The sequence below is a fragment of the Bactrocera oleae genome, chromosome 6 (assembly GCF_042242935.1).
Source record: "Bactrocera oleae isolate idBacOlea1 chromosome 6, idBacOlea1, whole genome shotgun sequence".
NCBI classification, from domain to species: domain Eukaryota; kingdom Metazoa; phylum Arthropoda; class Insecta; order Diptera; family Tephritidae; genus Bactrocera; species Bactrocera oleae.
Genome location: NC_091540.1, coordinates 69,929,941 through 69,943,202, shown reverse-complemented (window position 1 = coordinate 69,943,202; position 13,262 = coordinate 69,929,941). Strand labels below are relative to the sequence as shown.

Here is a 13,262-nt window from a genome sequence, read left to right as displayed (position 1 = left end):
GTAGTTTCCGACCTTGTGCTCTCTTGGCGTGTACATAAGTCGGTATGCTGTTTAGTTATTGCTGTACACCAGACCTTTTCCCATGCAAAAGAGCCAACATTTATGATTAGCCAGCCATAAACTCTTAATGTATTATCCTGGCGCATCGCATTACTTATGGCGCCGCGGTGGCACATTTCATACTTGGAAGTTTGAGGTTAAAAGAGTTCAATGGTTTTGCCAAAGAAAATTGCGTGCTCTTAATGTTCTTAAGAAAAATGTTGTGTATTTAATTATGTCCAAAGGAACAATTCGTCATTTATGCTGCGAAAGTGTTATCACAAGTGTCGCTATGTCTTATGGCCTCGCACATTCTTCAACATTTCGCCGTGGCTCTGTTGAAATGTCATTTCTCAAAATGAAGTAGACTGCATTTTTTGACGATATTCTCGTACAGACTATTATTTGTGCCTTTTTGATAAGAAATGAGTAATGGTTAGTTTTCAATTTCGTTGAAAAAAGCGTTATTCATGCGTCCTATTGCACCCGTTTTTGTTTATTGGTTTTTGTAATTTCCCCAAAGGCATATAACAGCATTTCATCTATCAAAGCGTATGTATTCTAAGGAACGAAGTGTATTGCGCCTCGATAGGCAAAAGGAGTTTGTGGCGATTTTTTTCGATTACATTTCATTTCGTTTATTTTGATGGCTTTATTGGTAATTAAAACTAGGTTGGCTACGGTTGCTGTATTGTAGATATTATTTCAAGACCTCATTTACAATTGAGCTGCTTATTTTCGTTTTACCATCCTAAATTCGCCGAACATATAACTTATAGTTTTGCGAGCCATCAATCGCTTATCAAACATTGAATTTGAAGTTGCAGGGAGCACATAGTCTTGACAATTTCTTTCTGTTGTCTCGGCAATGTTTTTTCTTACCTTGCGAATCAAATTTTTTTCCTCCAGTACCATCGATAGATTAGTTTGTTTACCAGTAGTAGTTGTTTGCTCTGCTTTTGTCCTTAATTTCATTTTTATATTGTTCTGTGTGCTTCAGTGATTTTATTATTATAAGGCGCTGGCCGTTGTCTCTGTTCATGCATGCGCCACAAGTTGTTGCGTGTTTAATTCGAATAAAGCATCTCCATAATGGTGTGAGCATTTCGCACTTGTAAACTAAAAGTTCCGTAGACTCATAAAATTGGCACTAAAGTCGTCATGTAAATTTTAGTATTTGTAGTAAACAAAGAAATTGCTCCCACTTAAAAACTAATAAAAGAAGACATTAAATAAATATAGCCTTACAACTCAAATAATTTCATATTTGCATAAGGTGACCCAATTGACTAGTGTTTGGCTTTCAATGCCAATATTTATTTGATTTTTTTATGATCAGTTTTATTTAATATTTCAAATACTGTATGATCGGTGATTATATCGTGAACATTACTAATAAGTCATCGATAACATTTTCAAATATAATTAAAATTTATTTAGTGAATAACTTTAATCGATATTTGGCAATTCAAGCGTTTATCGTAGTAAAAGGAACGAATTTATGTGTTTTAATATTTTATTATTTTTGGATGCATTATTTAATGGAAATTTTTAGTATAGTCATTGAGTCCTCTATTGTCTATAAGTTAAGTTCAATCTTCGTTAGTGATCTTAAATTGAAGTTCGATTCATTTTCAAAAAAATTAAAAATCTAATCAATTTCGATTTAAAAAATTATTGACTGCCTTTAAGAGCGCCCTAAATTCGTTTTCATTCCTTCACTATCAGAATTCTTCAAAATAACTCAATAAACTTCGTTTTCTGCTCGTCCTTTAACTCATCAATTATTTATTTGTAATTACTTTTTATGTTACCTATATACCATATAGCAACTGTTAGTACAAATATTTTTAGCGTCGCTGTGGTACAATTTATTTCCGCTTAAGTTTTTTTTCATTCAAAATTATCTTATGGTTCACCGCTTTTCTGCTAAGTGTCCTACTTTAAGTGGCTAAAACAAGTGTCAGTCGTTCACCGTATATTTAGCGCCAATTAGGCGTCTAATTAGCTGGTCAAACCTATGTTCAAAAATTTTTGTTTGTTTATATTTCAAATCAAGTGTGTGTGTGTTTTTTATATTTATATAAATTTTTTTTATGAAAAAAACTACACGCTGGCGTGTCGTAGGCGTTTTGCCAAATACCACTCCCAGCAAAAAATACCAACGCACGCACAAACACTTGCAAGCCCATACATAAATATATGATATGTATATTTGCAGTTATATTGCCTTGTATGTGTAAATTTAGAACACACTTGCGGGCGAATAAACCACTAATATTTGCTCTTGAATTTATGCATAATTTTTTTTAAAGAAAAACTTATGCAAATAAATGTATATATGTATGTAAACAGGCATTTTTTTGAAAAAAGGTCATCGAATGTTATCGTCTAAATATTTATCGCACTTTCCGCACGGCCACTGCACGTCATTATACAAACAAACCTTCACTTTTAGAGCTGAATCATCTTTGAAATTTGCAACTAAAAGCAAAAACAAAGAGAATTTGTAGTGAAACACCAAATTTCATATTCAAAATATTGAAATCATGAGGATTTAATTTGAAAATAAACACACTTAGCCGCATTAGGACAAATCGGACATATTAATACGGTACACTTATAAACTGCTAGGCGAATAATAAGGAAGAGAGGCGGTCAGTCGACACTTTGCTTATGCCCAATAATAACAACAAAGAAGCAGCGGAAACACCCGCAGCTACTAAATCTTGTTGAGCTCTTGATTAGTGAAAAGCATAAAGCTTATATAGACGGACAGGTAGAAACATACACGCACATATTATATATATTTATAAATAAATATATTTTTATATATATGCGCGTACACGGTTGCCATTGGGTCAGTCAGCCAGTCAGTCATTCCGCACATTTATTATTTTTTAATGAGTTGTTTGCCTTTGCTTCAGCGTATTTATAGATGTTTGTATGTACGCAAACTCAGGCACATAATTTCATACTTACAATATTATTTATATGCAACTGACTTTTTATTTGCCTAAAATTTAGCTTTTCAGCGGTCGCACTCATCTCACGCTATTTCATAAACGGCGCTGAGCTGAACCGATCGGCTCGGGTGTGAGAACCACAACGCATATTTCTCGCAAGCGATTCAGTTCGCATTTGCCCTGCTGTCAGAATGCTTTCTGTAGCCTTTAGTATTTATGTACATTTTACGCGAAACGCATCGTTCAAAACGATTTTGGCGAATTTCACGCGTGCTTGGGATAAGTGAATTTTAATTATTGCTGAAAAAAATTTTTGAAATAGAAACAAAAAAAGTGTTTATTTTTTAAGTGTGCCCACAAAGGCTATTTATAAATTGTAAAACCAATCACTGTACTTAATTGTGCACTTTCAAAAAAGAGTTCACAAAAAATTCTTTATTAATTTAGTAGTCGTTTAGTGTACAATACAAGTGGCTTGACCACTTGCGCGCACAAAATAAAAGAAGCTGGCATACGAAGACCGCAGTGTTTGGCGAAAGCTTCGTCGCAAAGTGCACAGTGTATTCGGCACAGTTATAGTAAGTCTCATAAGCGCGTTAAGAAGCTACAATAAATGTGTGTATGTGTAAAGCTTCGAAAAAAGTGTCCTGGTAAACACCAAAGTATTACTTTCTTTGCTGAAATAGTTTCAAAAAAGTGCGGAATTAGCGCTAAACAGAGATGCTGAATAACAGTCACCACTGAATTCAAGTGAATAGTTGCATGTGCCTGTCTGCAATTCCAGAACCCCAAATATCCGTTAAAATGCCAACTAATGGCAGCATGTTTGATTTGATTTAAGAGGGTTATCCCGTGGTTTAAAGGTTTTTTCAGAATTTTTTACAGTGAAATGAAAAAACACAGAGCTACCAAATTTTTACTATATATTATATTTATTCAGCTCTTACCTGTAACTTTGAATTTTTAAGTAAAAATATTTTGTTAATTGCAAGATTTAGCGCTCCAATGGCACCCGTGTTGAAAAAAGGTAGACAAACGGCGTACATGATTCCAGCAGACTGGCTAGCGTAAAGTAAAAAAAACAAATTGCATGTAAATCTGTTAGTAAATGGCTATCGCCGGAACTGGGATCTTTAACAAACCTTGAAAATGAAATTTTTTAAATGCTTTTAAACAATAAAACCCAAATGTTTCATGATGTTTGGCTATTATTTTTTTTCTGAAAAAAGTGTTCAATATTTTTCAAAAATCCTGATTTGGACGATAGCCACAAGTGTGATGAATCTGCCATTAAAATTTTAAAGCAATCGATGGCACCGTTTTTGAGAAATCGTGGACGCCAATTTAGAAAATATAGTTTCGAGAAAAGCAGGTTTGAAAATTCAGCTGTGTAGGCCACGCGCTCTAAAGACCTTACTCTCGAATGCTGAAACTTTCCAACTACATTCAATTATGAAAAATTACTTTACCAGCTCATTCTATAAATGCTCTAGATTGGATTTATGCAAAAAAAACGATTTTTTTGAAACCGTCACACGGGATGACCTCCTAAACATCTGTAGTAGACTGCATCAAATCTGACGAAATGCTAAAATTTTAAACTTATCTGCTTATGTTCAAATGTAAAGCCAATCCCATAAATATGGTATATTTTTTACTGACTCACGCTTAAGAGAGCAGCGATTCCTGCTAATCAATTTTTAGCGGTTTTATAGTTATCAATTGATGTGATGACGTCACGATAGCGCATGTTTACAAAATTGCAAACCTACTTGTTCTTTATTTGATTGCAAAGTAATAACTGTTATTAAAAATTTTACTTGGTTATTGTTTTTTAATTGGCTCTCAAGACTCTCATAAAACATGGCTCCTTAAGTCTATAAAAGTCTCCCTGCTACTAAAAAAGATCCAGCTTACGATGTGTATGAATGGCGGTGACTGGAAAATTTGTGTATAAAACTTTTCGCTGGATTAGAGATCGTAAAAAAAAGAGAAAACAAATGCTCCTAAAAAAAATGAGAAAACAAAACTAAAAACACCGCTTAAACAGCTTCTTTGTGTATTATTTTCGTTTATGAATCTACATCTGCTCCGAAAAAAATCATGAGAGGATTGAGAAAGGATTGGAAGAAAACTGAAGTAATTGTTGAAACTCTTGAATTGATTTAAGGAGCGCAATTCAAAGACTATATAAAAAATTTGTATCCAGAAAATCTAAAAATGTACTAACAGTGCGTGGCAAAATTGATCAGTTGGTATTATATGATGAATATAAGAGTCAATGAGTCAAGATTTTGCGCAGAAAATCTATTTGTGCTTTTTTAAATTTAGTTTTCTTTGTTTCAACAAAATATCCTTCAAGCCTTCGTAATTAAATATTTAAGGTTACTATTTGAATTTTTTATTCGAAGGAGTATGAGTACGGACCAAAAATCCGAATTTCAGGATCGGAAGAGTCTATATTTTTAGCCAAATTATCTATATTATCTGTAAGTAAGGCAGCATTTAACTCATATCTGTAAATGAAGCACTTATTACCGATTTCAACAAAATGTTTTTAAATTATTTAAATTTCTATGCTCACTTCCCATTGAACGCTTACCTAAAACAATTAAGAAAACCATAAAATACCACTGAAGTTTATAATGTTATACGAATTCATAGCTATATATTATTGTATATAGCTCATTAAAAAAATAAAATATTTCGAAGAAAATTCAAGTTCGGCATTTTTGACCAAATTTCAGTTCGAGGCTGTGAAAACTCACTGCTCTCTCAGAAAATCTCTAGCATGTCACTTTCTTTATTGTTCTACCAATTTTAAACACTCCTCTTACACCTTTCGCTTCACTTCACCCTCCACAGCTTACAATTTGTTTTGATTTATTGCGAGAAAAGCATGAAATGAATTAGCTGCTCTCAATCATTACCTCCACGAGTACTTGCCTACGCTCAATAATGTAATGTCTTGTCATTCACAAAATACTTTTTACATATTCATAGGCAACTTGTCTGGTTGTTTGGTGCATTTCGTAAGTGAGTGCACACAGAACGCACTTAATTACGAACCGACAAATCACATCAGCAACACGCTGTCATATGCGACGCGACTACAATAAATACGTGCGTATATTTTTAGTGGCGCATTGTAGAGAAATACGAAATTGTTTTTGTATATATTTACATACACATGCATACTGTGTGTGAAGTAGTGTGCACCTGTGTAAGTGCTTTTGTGGGTGTACATTAAGAAAGAATGGAAAACAGGAAACGCGCGCTTTCAGATGCTTTTCATTTCATTACTTAGTGCAGCCAATTAAATACTTTTTAGTGCACACTTACACACATGCACATACTTTTCGAAGGAATGAGCGCAATTTTCAGCCTATGCGAACTGTTTATTTATTTGCTGTCAATGCAAAAACTTCCATTGCTTGAAGCTCTTGAGTTAATATTTATTAATTACATGTTGTGTTGTTCTGCTTTCAATGGCTGAGGTCGCTTTTCATCAGCTTACCTAGTATAAAAAAATAAGTGCTAAAGAAACTCCATAGACCACATATGTATATGGTATATGACCCCGATCGCTCGACTTTTCCGTAAATTGTATATTTATAAACTTATTGCCTTTAAACTCGCTTTGGTCATAAATTATTTCTATTGAAGTTATTTTTGTAAAGGCAATATGAGAGAAAGTGATTGAGTACGTCCAGATAATACGGTAGTCCTATAAATGGTCCGAAAGTTTTTGCGAAAAGTGTCTCTTGTGACATTTCTCCATATTTTACTTAGTAAGACACATAGTACTCACTGATACCCACGTCCTAACCGCACTTACCATTTAATATTTTTGGTTTGAGACTCAATTCATAATTCACGAATTTTTTTGTGGAGAGATGTATCGTAAAATAACCTTCAAAACAATTTTCTTTTGTAGTTTCTATTATCTACGAGTATCCATCCAAGTTTTCATTTTCTACAGACTTTCTATCAGTGAATTTTGATTTTTTTCTGTTTCGTCTCATTTTTGAATCGTCATTCGCTAGATTGTTGGACAATTTCGACATCATATTCATAAGCCAGTAATGTTACGTCTCGTCGCCAGTAATATTGCGTTTTATAAATATATGGTTCACAGCAAGCATCTCCTTTGCGACCTCTACTCGACGAAACATCAACCAAAATGTGTTGAGTCGATCCATAAGAGATCCCCTGCAATACTTAAATACTTGTGTGATAAAGTAGTACTTCTTTTGTAGTAGTGCAGACTTTTGCAACATTTTCAACGATTAGGTAGTGATTCCATTGAAAACACAAAATTTTAGGCAAACTCGATGTTCAATTTTTTTCATAATAAAAATCGACAGTATATAATCAGATTCACAAACAAATCGTTCTCTCTGTTTTTATGTGGCTTGCTTTGTGTGTGTGTGTTTTTTTTTTTTTTTTTGCGGTATTGGACTGCAGTGAAACTTATGCGTATAAAGAGTTGGACCGTTTGCACTGTGATTTGAAGATTTATCATGCCGATGTCTCACATTAAAAACTATATTTCATTGCTTGAACTAAAGATTTATACGATTTTGTTAAAAATTCATAAGCTCTTCGAAATAGCGCAAAGTGCAAATAATTAAAAATTTTTATTAAAAAAAAGTATTTAATTTCATGTTAAATTCGACATCTTCAAACTTCATCGTCGCGTGAGACTCCAACTATAATCGTCCCCAAAAAATCACCAATAATCGCTTCCAATTGTTTTTAAATAACTAAATAACACATATAAACCTTTATTACGATTTTTAGACACATTTTCACTACAATTAAATTAATATTATTATCATTTAATTTATTTATAGGCTAGCGCTGGAAAAATGGAAGGGAATCCCGCCGTAGATTTGTCAGAAATTGAGCAAATTGTCAAAGAGAAAACGGTACGTGTACATTTGTCATAGTTTTTAGCATCCAACAATAATAATTTGCTTATTTCCTGCCCGCGCCACAGGAACAACACGAGGAGAAATCGAAAATATTAAAACCAAACGTAAACAACTGCGGCAATAGCAACAATGCAGATGTTTGCGCCAGCAACGGTTGCAGCACAGTTGGTAAGAAAACCGATGCTACAGACAGTTACGATAACAGTAACTCTTACAACCATGAGGAGGTGAGTCGAAGTCGAATGAATGAGTTTTAACTCGAGGTCAATCGATTGCATGTTAAAATAAAATTGCATCATAGTCGAGTTTTCACTTTCTTCTAATAATTAAAAACACACTTCCTTAGCAATTTGGTAACTACGAGTGATTATATTATAATTAAAGCAAAATTTATTCAATTTCAGCGCAATACCGAGAACAGGGATGTTGAGAGTGCGCTTCGAATGCGTCAATACGCAATCGATGAGTTAATAACCACCGAAAAGTCATATATTGAGGACTTGAGGAGTATTGTTGATGAGTAAGTTAATGATTTTTAAGCACCGAAAGCGTGAACTTTGCATAAATCTTTGTTTTCTTTGCAACCGCAGTTACCTAGCCGAGGTGCTGGATCCCAAAAGTGATATACCCAAACCCGATGATTTGAAGGGCGGCAAAGAGCGCATGGTTTTTGGCAACATTGAAGCTATCTATGAGTGGCATAAGAAGTGAGTCAACTGCAACAGCGCAAAAAATGTGCGAAATTGTTTAAAAAAAAATTTTTTTCATTCCTACAGATCCTTTTTGGAGGCGTTAGTGCGCTGCCGCAATTCACCCTCCGATCTGGGCCCCCTAATGAATCGTTATGAAAACAAATTCGAAATGTATAATAAATATTTTCAAAATAAGCCCGTATCGGATCATATTGTGACCATGCACCTGCTGTATTTTGACAAAATCAGACAGAATTTAGGTAGCCGCTTGGATGTGAGTGTTTAATCATAGCTTTAAAACAAAATATTTATACTAAAAACTTTAATTTTTGCGCAGCTCAACGATTTGCTCATAAAACCAGTGCAGCGATTGCCGAAATATGTATTGTTATTCAAAGAGATTGCCAAATATGCCCGCGCCGCTGGGCGTGATGCCGAAGTGGTTGGCGTCGAAGACGCTAGGTGCATTATGAGTGTAAGTTTTCTACTCTTTTTCTTATTTAAATAACCGCAAAAAATCGATTTTCGCTGCAATATTGACATTAATAAACTTTTCGTGAACCTTTCAGACGATTTGTAAGAAAGCTAATGAAGCGATGGAATTGCGTCGTTTACAAAAATTCGAGGGTAAAATCAATTCCCAAGGAAAACTTCTATTACATGACAAACTCTACTGCATTGATGCTGAAAAAGCTGATCGCAATGCTTATATGTTGCAGAAACCGCGTGAACTTTATGTTTTCTTTTTTGAGCAGAGCATAATTTTCGCGGATATCGATGGCAAGAAACTACAATATAGTAGTCCAACATACACCTATCGCTCGCATATACAGGTGGGTTGAAATTCGAATTTATTTGTGTGTGAAAAGTACTAAACATTTCTATTTAAGATGTTAGCGTAGAGTTAGCTTGGTAAATTGAGCTTTAAGTTCGAAAAATAGTTGATTTTTCAAAAATCCTTTGTGTCATCATTGAAATTATTGTTTAACTTTGAGAACAATTTTTTGTTAAAACACTGTTACACATCTATTTCACTCACTACACTTGACTTAATGTGTTTTTATACCCTGAACAGTGTATGTTTAGTTTGCGGCGAAGTTTGTAACACGCATACGCAAAGTCTTTATATTCGAAATCTCAAAAGGTCTCTCATTTTAAAAATAATTTTTGAATAAATACACGTAAAAATCGCACAAACACATCAGCTTAGTTCTTTGGTTAAGTAAAATATAAGAGTGTATGCAGTTGAACTGTATCGAATCAGTGTTTAAAAAGATTTTGGATTGCTCAAAATAATATTTTATATAAATTAAGTTTAATTTTGCAATAAAATAACCACAAAAACTATTCGACCTTTTAGAACAATATATTAATTTTTATGGTTTTTTTTATTATTTTTTCTTTAATTCATTAATTTTCTTACCCAAAGTGATTAAAATGGTTAGGTCGGTTTATAGATCAATTGCAAATTACAATAACAATAAAAAACTAAAATTCAATTTAATAAATTATTTTCATTTTTTAATAAAAAATTGTATTTTCCAGGTCAACAAAATGCAATTAGAAGAATTGGAAAACAATCGTTTTCAGCTCAAATCGACCGATCCAAATAAACCGGGCTTGAAAATAATTTGCTATGCGTCAACCGTGGAGTTGACCAACGAGTGGCTGCGCACCATACGCAATATACTGCAGAAGCAAATTGATTTAATGCAAGCCTTAACCAGCCCAATCGAATATCAACAACAGCAGCAACAACAGAATTAAAATTCACAAACAAACCTAAATGAAAATCTACAAAAACAACAAAATAGCAATCATGTACAATTATTTGCCACAAGACAAAACAACAATTTATAGAACACTATTTGAAATCTACTTAGATAGAAATATGTGCTTGAACATGGCAAAGCGAAATTTTAAATCAATGAAAGAGTAAAAATGCATACTAAGAGGAAATGCAAAGTTAAAAGTGGCACAAAAGTCAAAAGTGTTTATAAAGTGAGGCGCCAAGCGTTTGTATTGAAGTACTAAGACACACACGCTTTTATATTCTAACAGTTATTATTATTTGTATGCTAAATGTCTTCATGTTGTACCCTCTTTGTATTAGTTGAGAGAAAGACTATATAAAAAACGCTCGCCAATTTCAAATTAGTTTTATCTAACGATATTCCCTTTGTTTTAGTGCTGCGGGTGCATTTTTATGTATGTCTATATATGATTTTCGCAATAAGTATTAGTCGTTAGTCTGGCTGTATTTATGTATGTACATAAGTCGGGCATGCAGCAAAATGCGTTTGTTATTGTGCAAACTGTTACATATTTACAACATAATTTGTATATTTGTTTACGCTTGCGCGTTGTAACGACCGAAAATTTGTTGTCAAAGGTATAAGCTATTTTAAAGCAATTTTAATTTTTCAACAAATTCAGTTAGTACTAGTGTGGAATTATCCAAAAAGTGAAAGCGCATGCTATATGCGTTCGATATTATATGTAATTTATTATTAATAATTTTAATTTTTTTTCTATAGCGAAGAAAACTATATCTAAATATATTTTATGGATAAGTACTGAGATAAGTACGGAGCAGAGTTATAAGTGTAATAAATTATAATTAAATGGAATGTTGAAACAGCTTGCATACTTAAGCTGCTTGCATACTTAAGCTGCATACTGTATAATTTAAGTGATCCTAACGAGTGATTTATGCTGTTAAGAGATATGTATTTAATTTAATTTAACTCATTTTCTTTTATAAATTTACAAATATCTTTAATTAAGTAAAAAAATACAAAAAAGTTAAAATGGCAATTTTATGTTTCATTTCAATGATTTTGTTCCACCAACAAGCATTGGTCGTCGCACGATGACATTTTATTATACCCTGAACGGGGTGTTTTAAGTTTGCCACAATGTTTGTAACACCCAAAAGGAAACGTCGGAGACTTTATAAAATTAATATACCATACATAAATGATCAGCGTGACGAGCTGATTCGATTTAGCCATGTCCGTCTGTTTGTATATACTCGTACTAGTTCCTAAGTTTTTGAGATATCGGTATGTAATTTTGCACACTTCCTTTTCTCCCTAAGAAGCAGCTCATTTGTCGGAACCATACAAACTGGACGCGCAAAATCAAGTCCTTGTATGGAAATCTTTTAAATTTGACAAGATATCTTCACGAAATTTGGCACAGATTATTATCCAAAGCATTGCTACAATCTCCGAAGAAATTCGGGCAGATCGAGCAACTATAGTATATAGCTGCAATACAAACAACCGACCAAACTCACGCCCTTGTTTGCAAAACTTTTTTATTTGACGAGATATCTTCACGAAATTTGGCATGGATTATTGTCTAAAGCAGCGGTAGAATCTCCGAGATGTGATTCGATCAGCATATTGTTGCCATACCGTTCAAAATCAAGTCCTTGTATGAATAATTTTTATTTGTGAAGCTATAATAGCTTCAGTGCAACCGAAGTTGACGTTTGTTTTTTGTTTCGTATATGTTTGACACGAAGGTAACAAATGTAGACGAAGAAGCATTGGAAAACTAATCTTTATTATTTGAATTACAATAATTTTCGCGACGCACAAGCTAACCAAAATGAAATAATTTCATAATCACATAATCAAGTGCAAATTAAATATACAAAATAAATATTTGAGTTTAATAAAAAAAAAATTTAAAAAATACTAACGACAATTACAATAGTCCATGTGTCATAAAATGATATGGAATAGCGAAGTATGTGCGCAAGTGCACATGTATGTATGTATATCTAGGTAAAGTGTACGTTTTAAGTCAAGCATCTCTAAATGTCGTAAGTGTGATTCAAGTTTAGAAATATGAAAATTAGTTAACGGTTAGGGCACAATGTACAGCATAGCATTTAAGCAAAAGGTTAAACATCAAATGTAATATCAAACGTTAGGTAATTGAGCGAGGTAAAGGCGATCAGCATATAACGGTTGATTGCAATCAAATTGGTTTTCATTAAAGTTTTTTCCTTTTTAGTTACAAATATGAAAACAGCAACGGTTTAAGCTTAGTTTTGTGTTAGAAATATAAAAAATTTTGTTCTCTGCGTGTGGCCATTCGACAAAATTGCGTCTGGCTGCATGTGTTTAAACAGAAAAAAATATGTTTAAAAAATTTTGAGAAATGTAATTTAAATTTAATTTTAGCACACAAAGTCTTATCTTAGCCTTGAAAATCTGTTTAGTTCGTTGAAGTTAAAATCGGGGTCTCGATCTTTTCTAATACCAACATCTGAGATTCAAAATAAAGTTTTCATTTTTAATTCCGGTTTTGGGATTAAAAATTTAAGTTTTTATTTTTGGGATTAAAGAATATTAAAAAATGTAAATGTTATTTTTAAATATAATAAAAATTCTAAAACTATTAATTTCTTTATTTTTAATCATATACTAGTGGTTAAATTTCGTTGCAATCCGTTATTTGGGATTACAAATTAAATAAAAATAAATATTTAATCCCAAAAGGATTACAATTCTTTTTTCATTTCCATGTCTGTGATTGCATTTTTTAAGATCTTCGGGATTACAAAATCAAAAAAAAAATTAATTCAAATGTTAATTCCAGTAATTTTGAAT

The 13,262-nt window shown here is 32.8% G+C and overlaps 1 protein-coding gene across 1 annotated transcript in view; it reads left to right on the top strand.

Annotated features, from left to right (window-relative positions):
• trio (trio Rho guanine nucleotide exchange factor) overlaps positions 1-11,451 on the top strand; it is a 66,548-nt gene extending 55,097 nt beyond the window's left edge. Inside the window, exons 13-20 of the mRNA XM_036364185.2 lie at positions 7,862-7,936; positions 8,008-8,169; positions 8,347-8,462; positions 8,533-8,649; positions 8,719-8,908; positions 8,972-9,109; positions 9,204-9,467; positions 10,180-11,451. Of these exons, the coding sequence (XP_036220078.1) occupies positions 7,862-7,936; positions 8,008-8,169; positions 8,347-8,462; positions 8,533-8,649; positions 8,719-8,908; positions 8,972-9,109; positions 9,204-9,467; positions 10,180-10,401 (1,284 nt within the window). The 3' untranslated portion in view covers positions 10,402-11,451. The remainder of the gene's footprint in view (positions 1-7,861; positions 7,937-8,007; positions 8,170-8,346; positions 8,463-8,532; positions 8,650-8,718; positions 8,909-8,971; positions 9,110-9,203; positions 9,468-10,179) is intronic.
• The last annotated feature ends 1,811 nt before the right edge of the window (positions 11,452-13,262 follow it).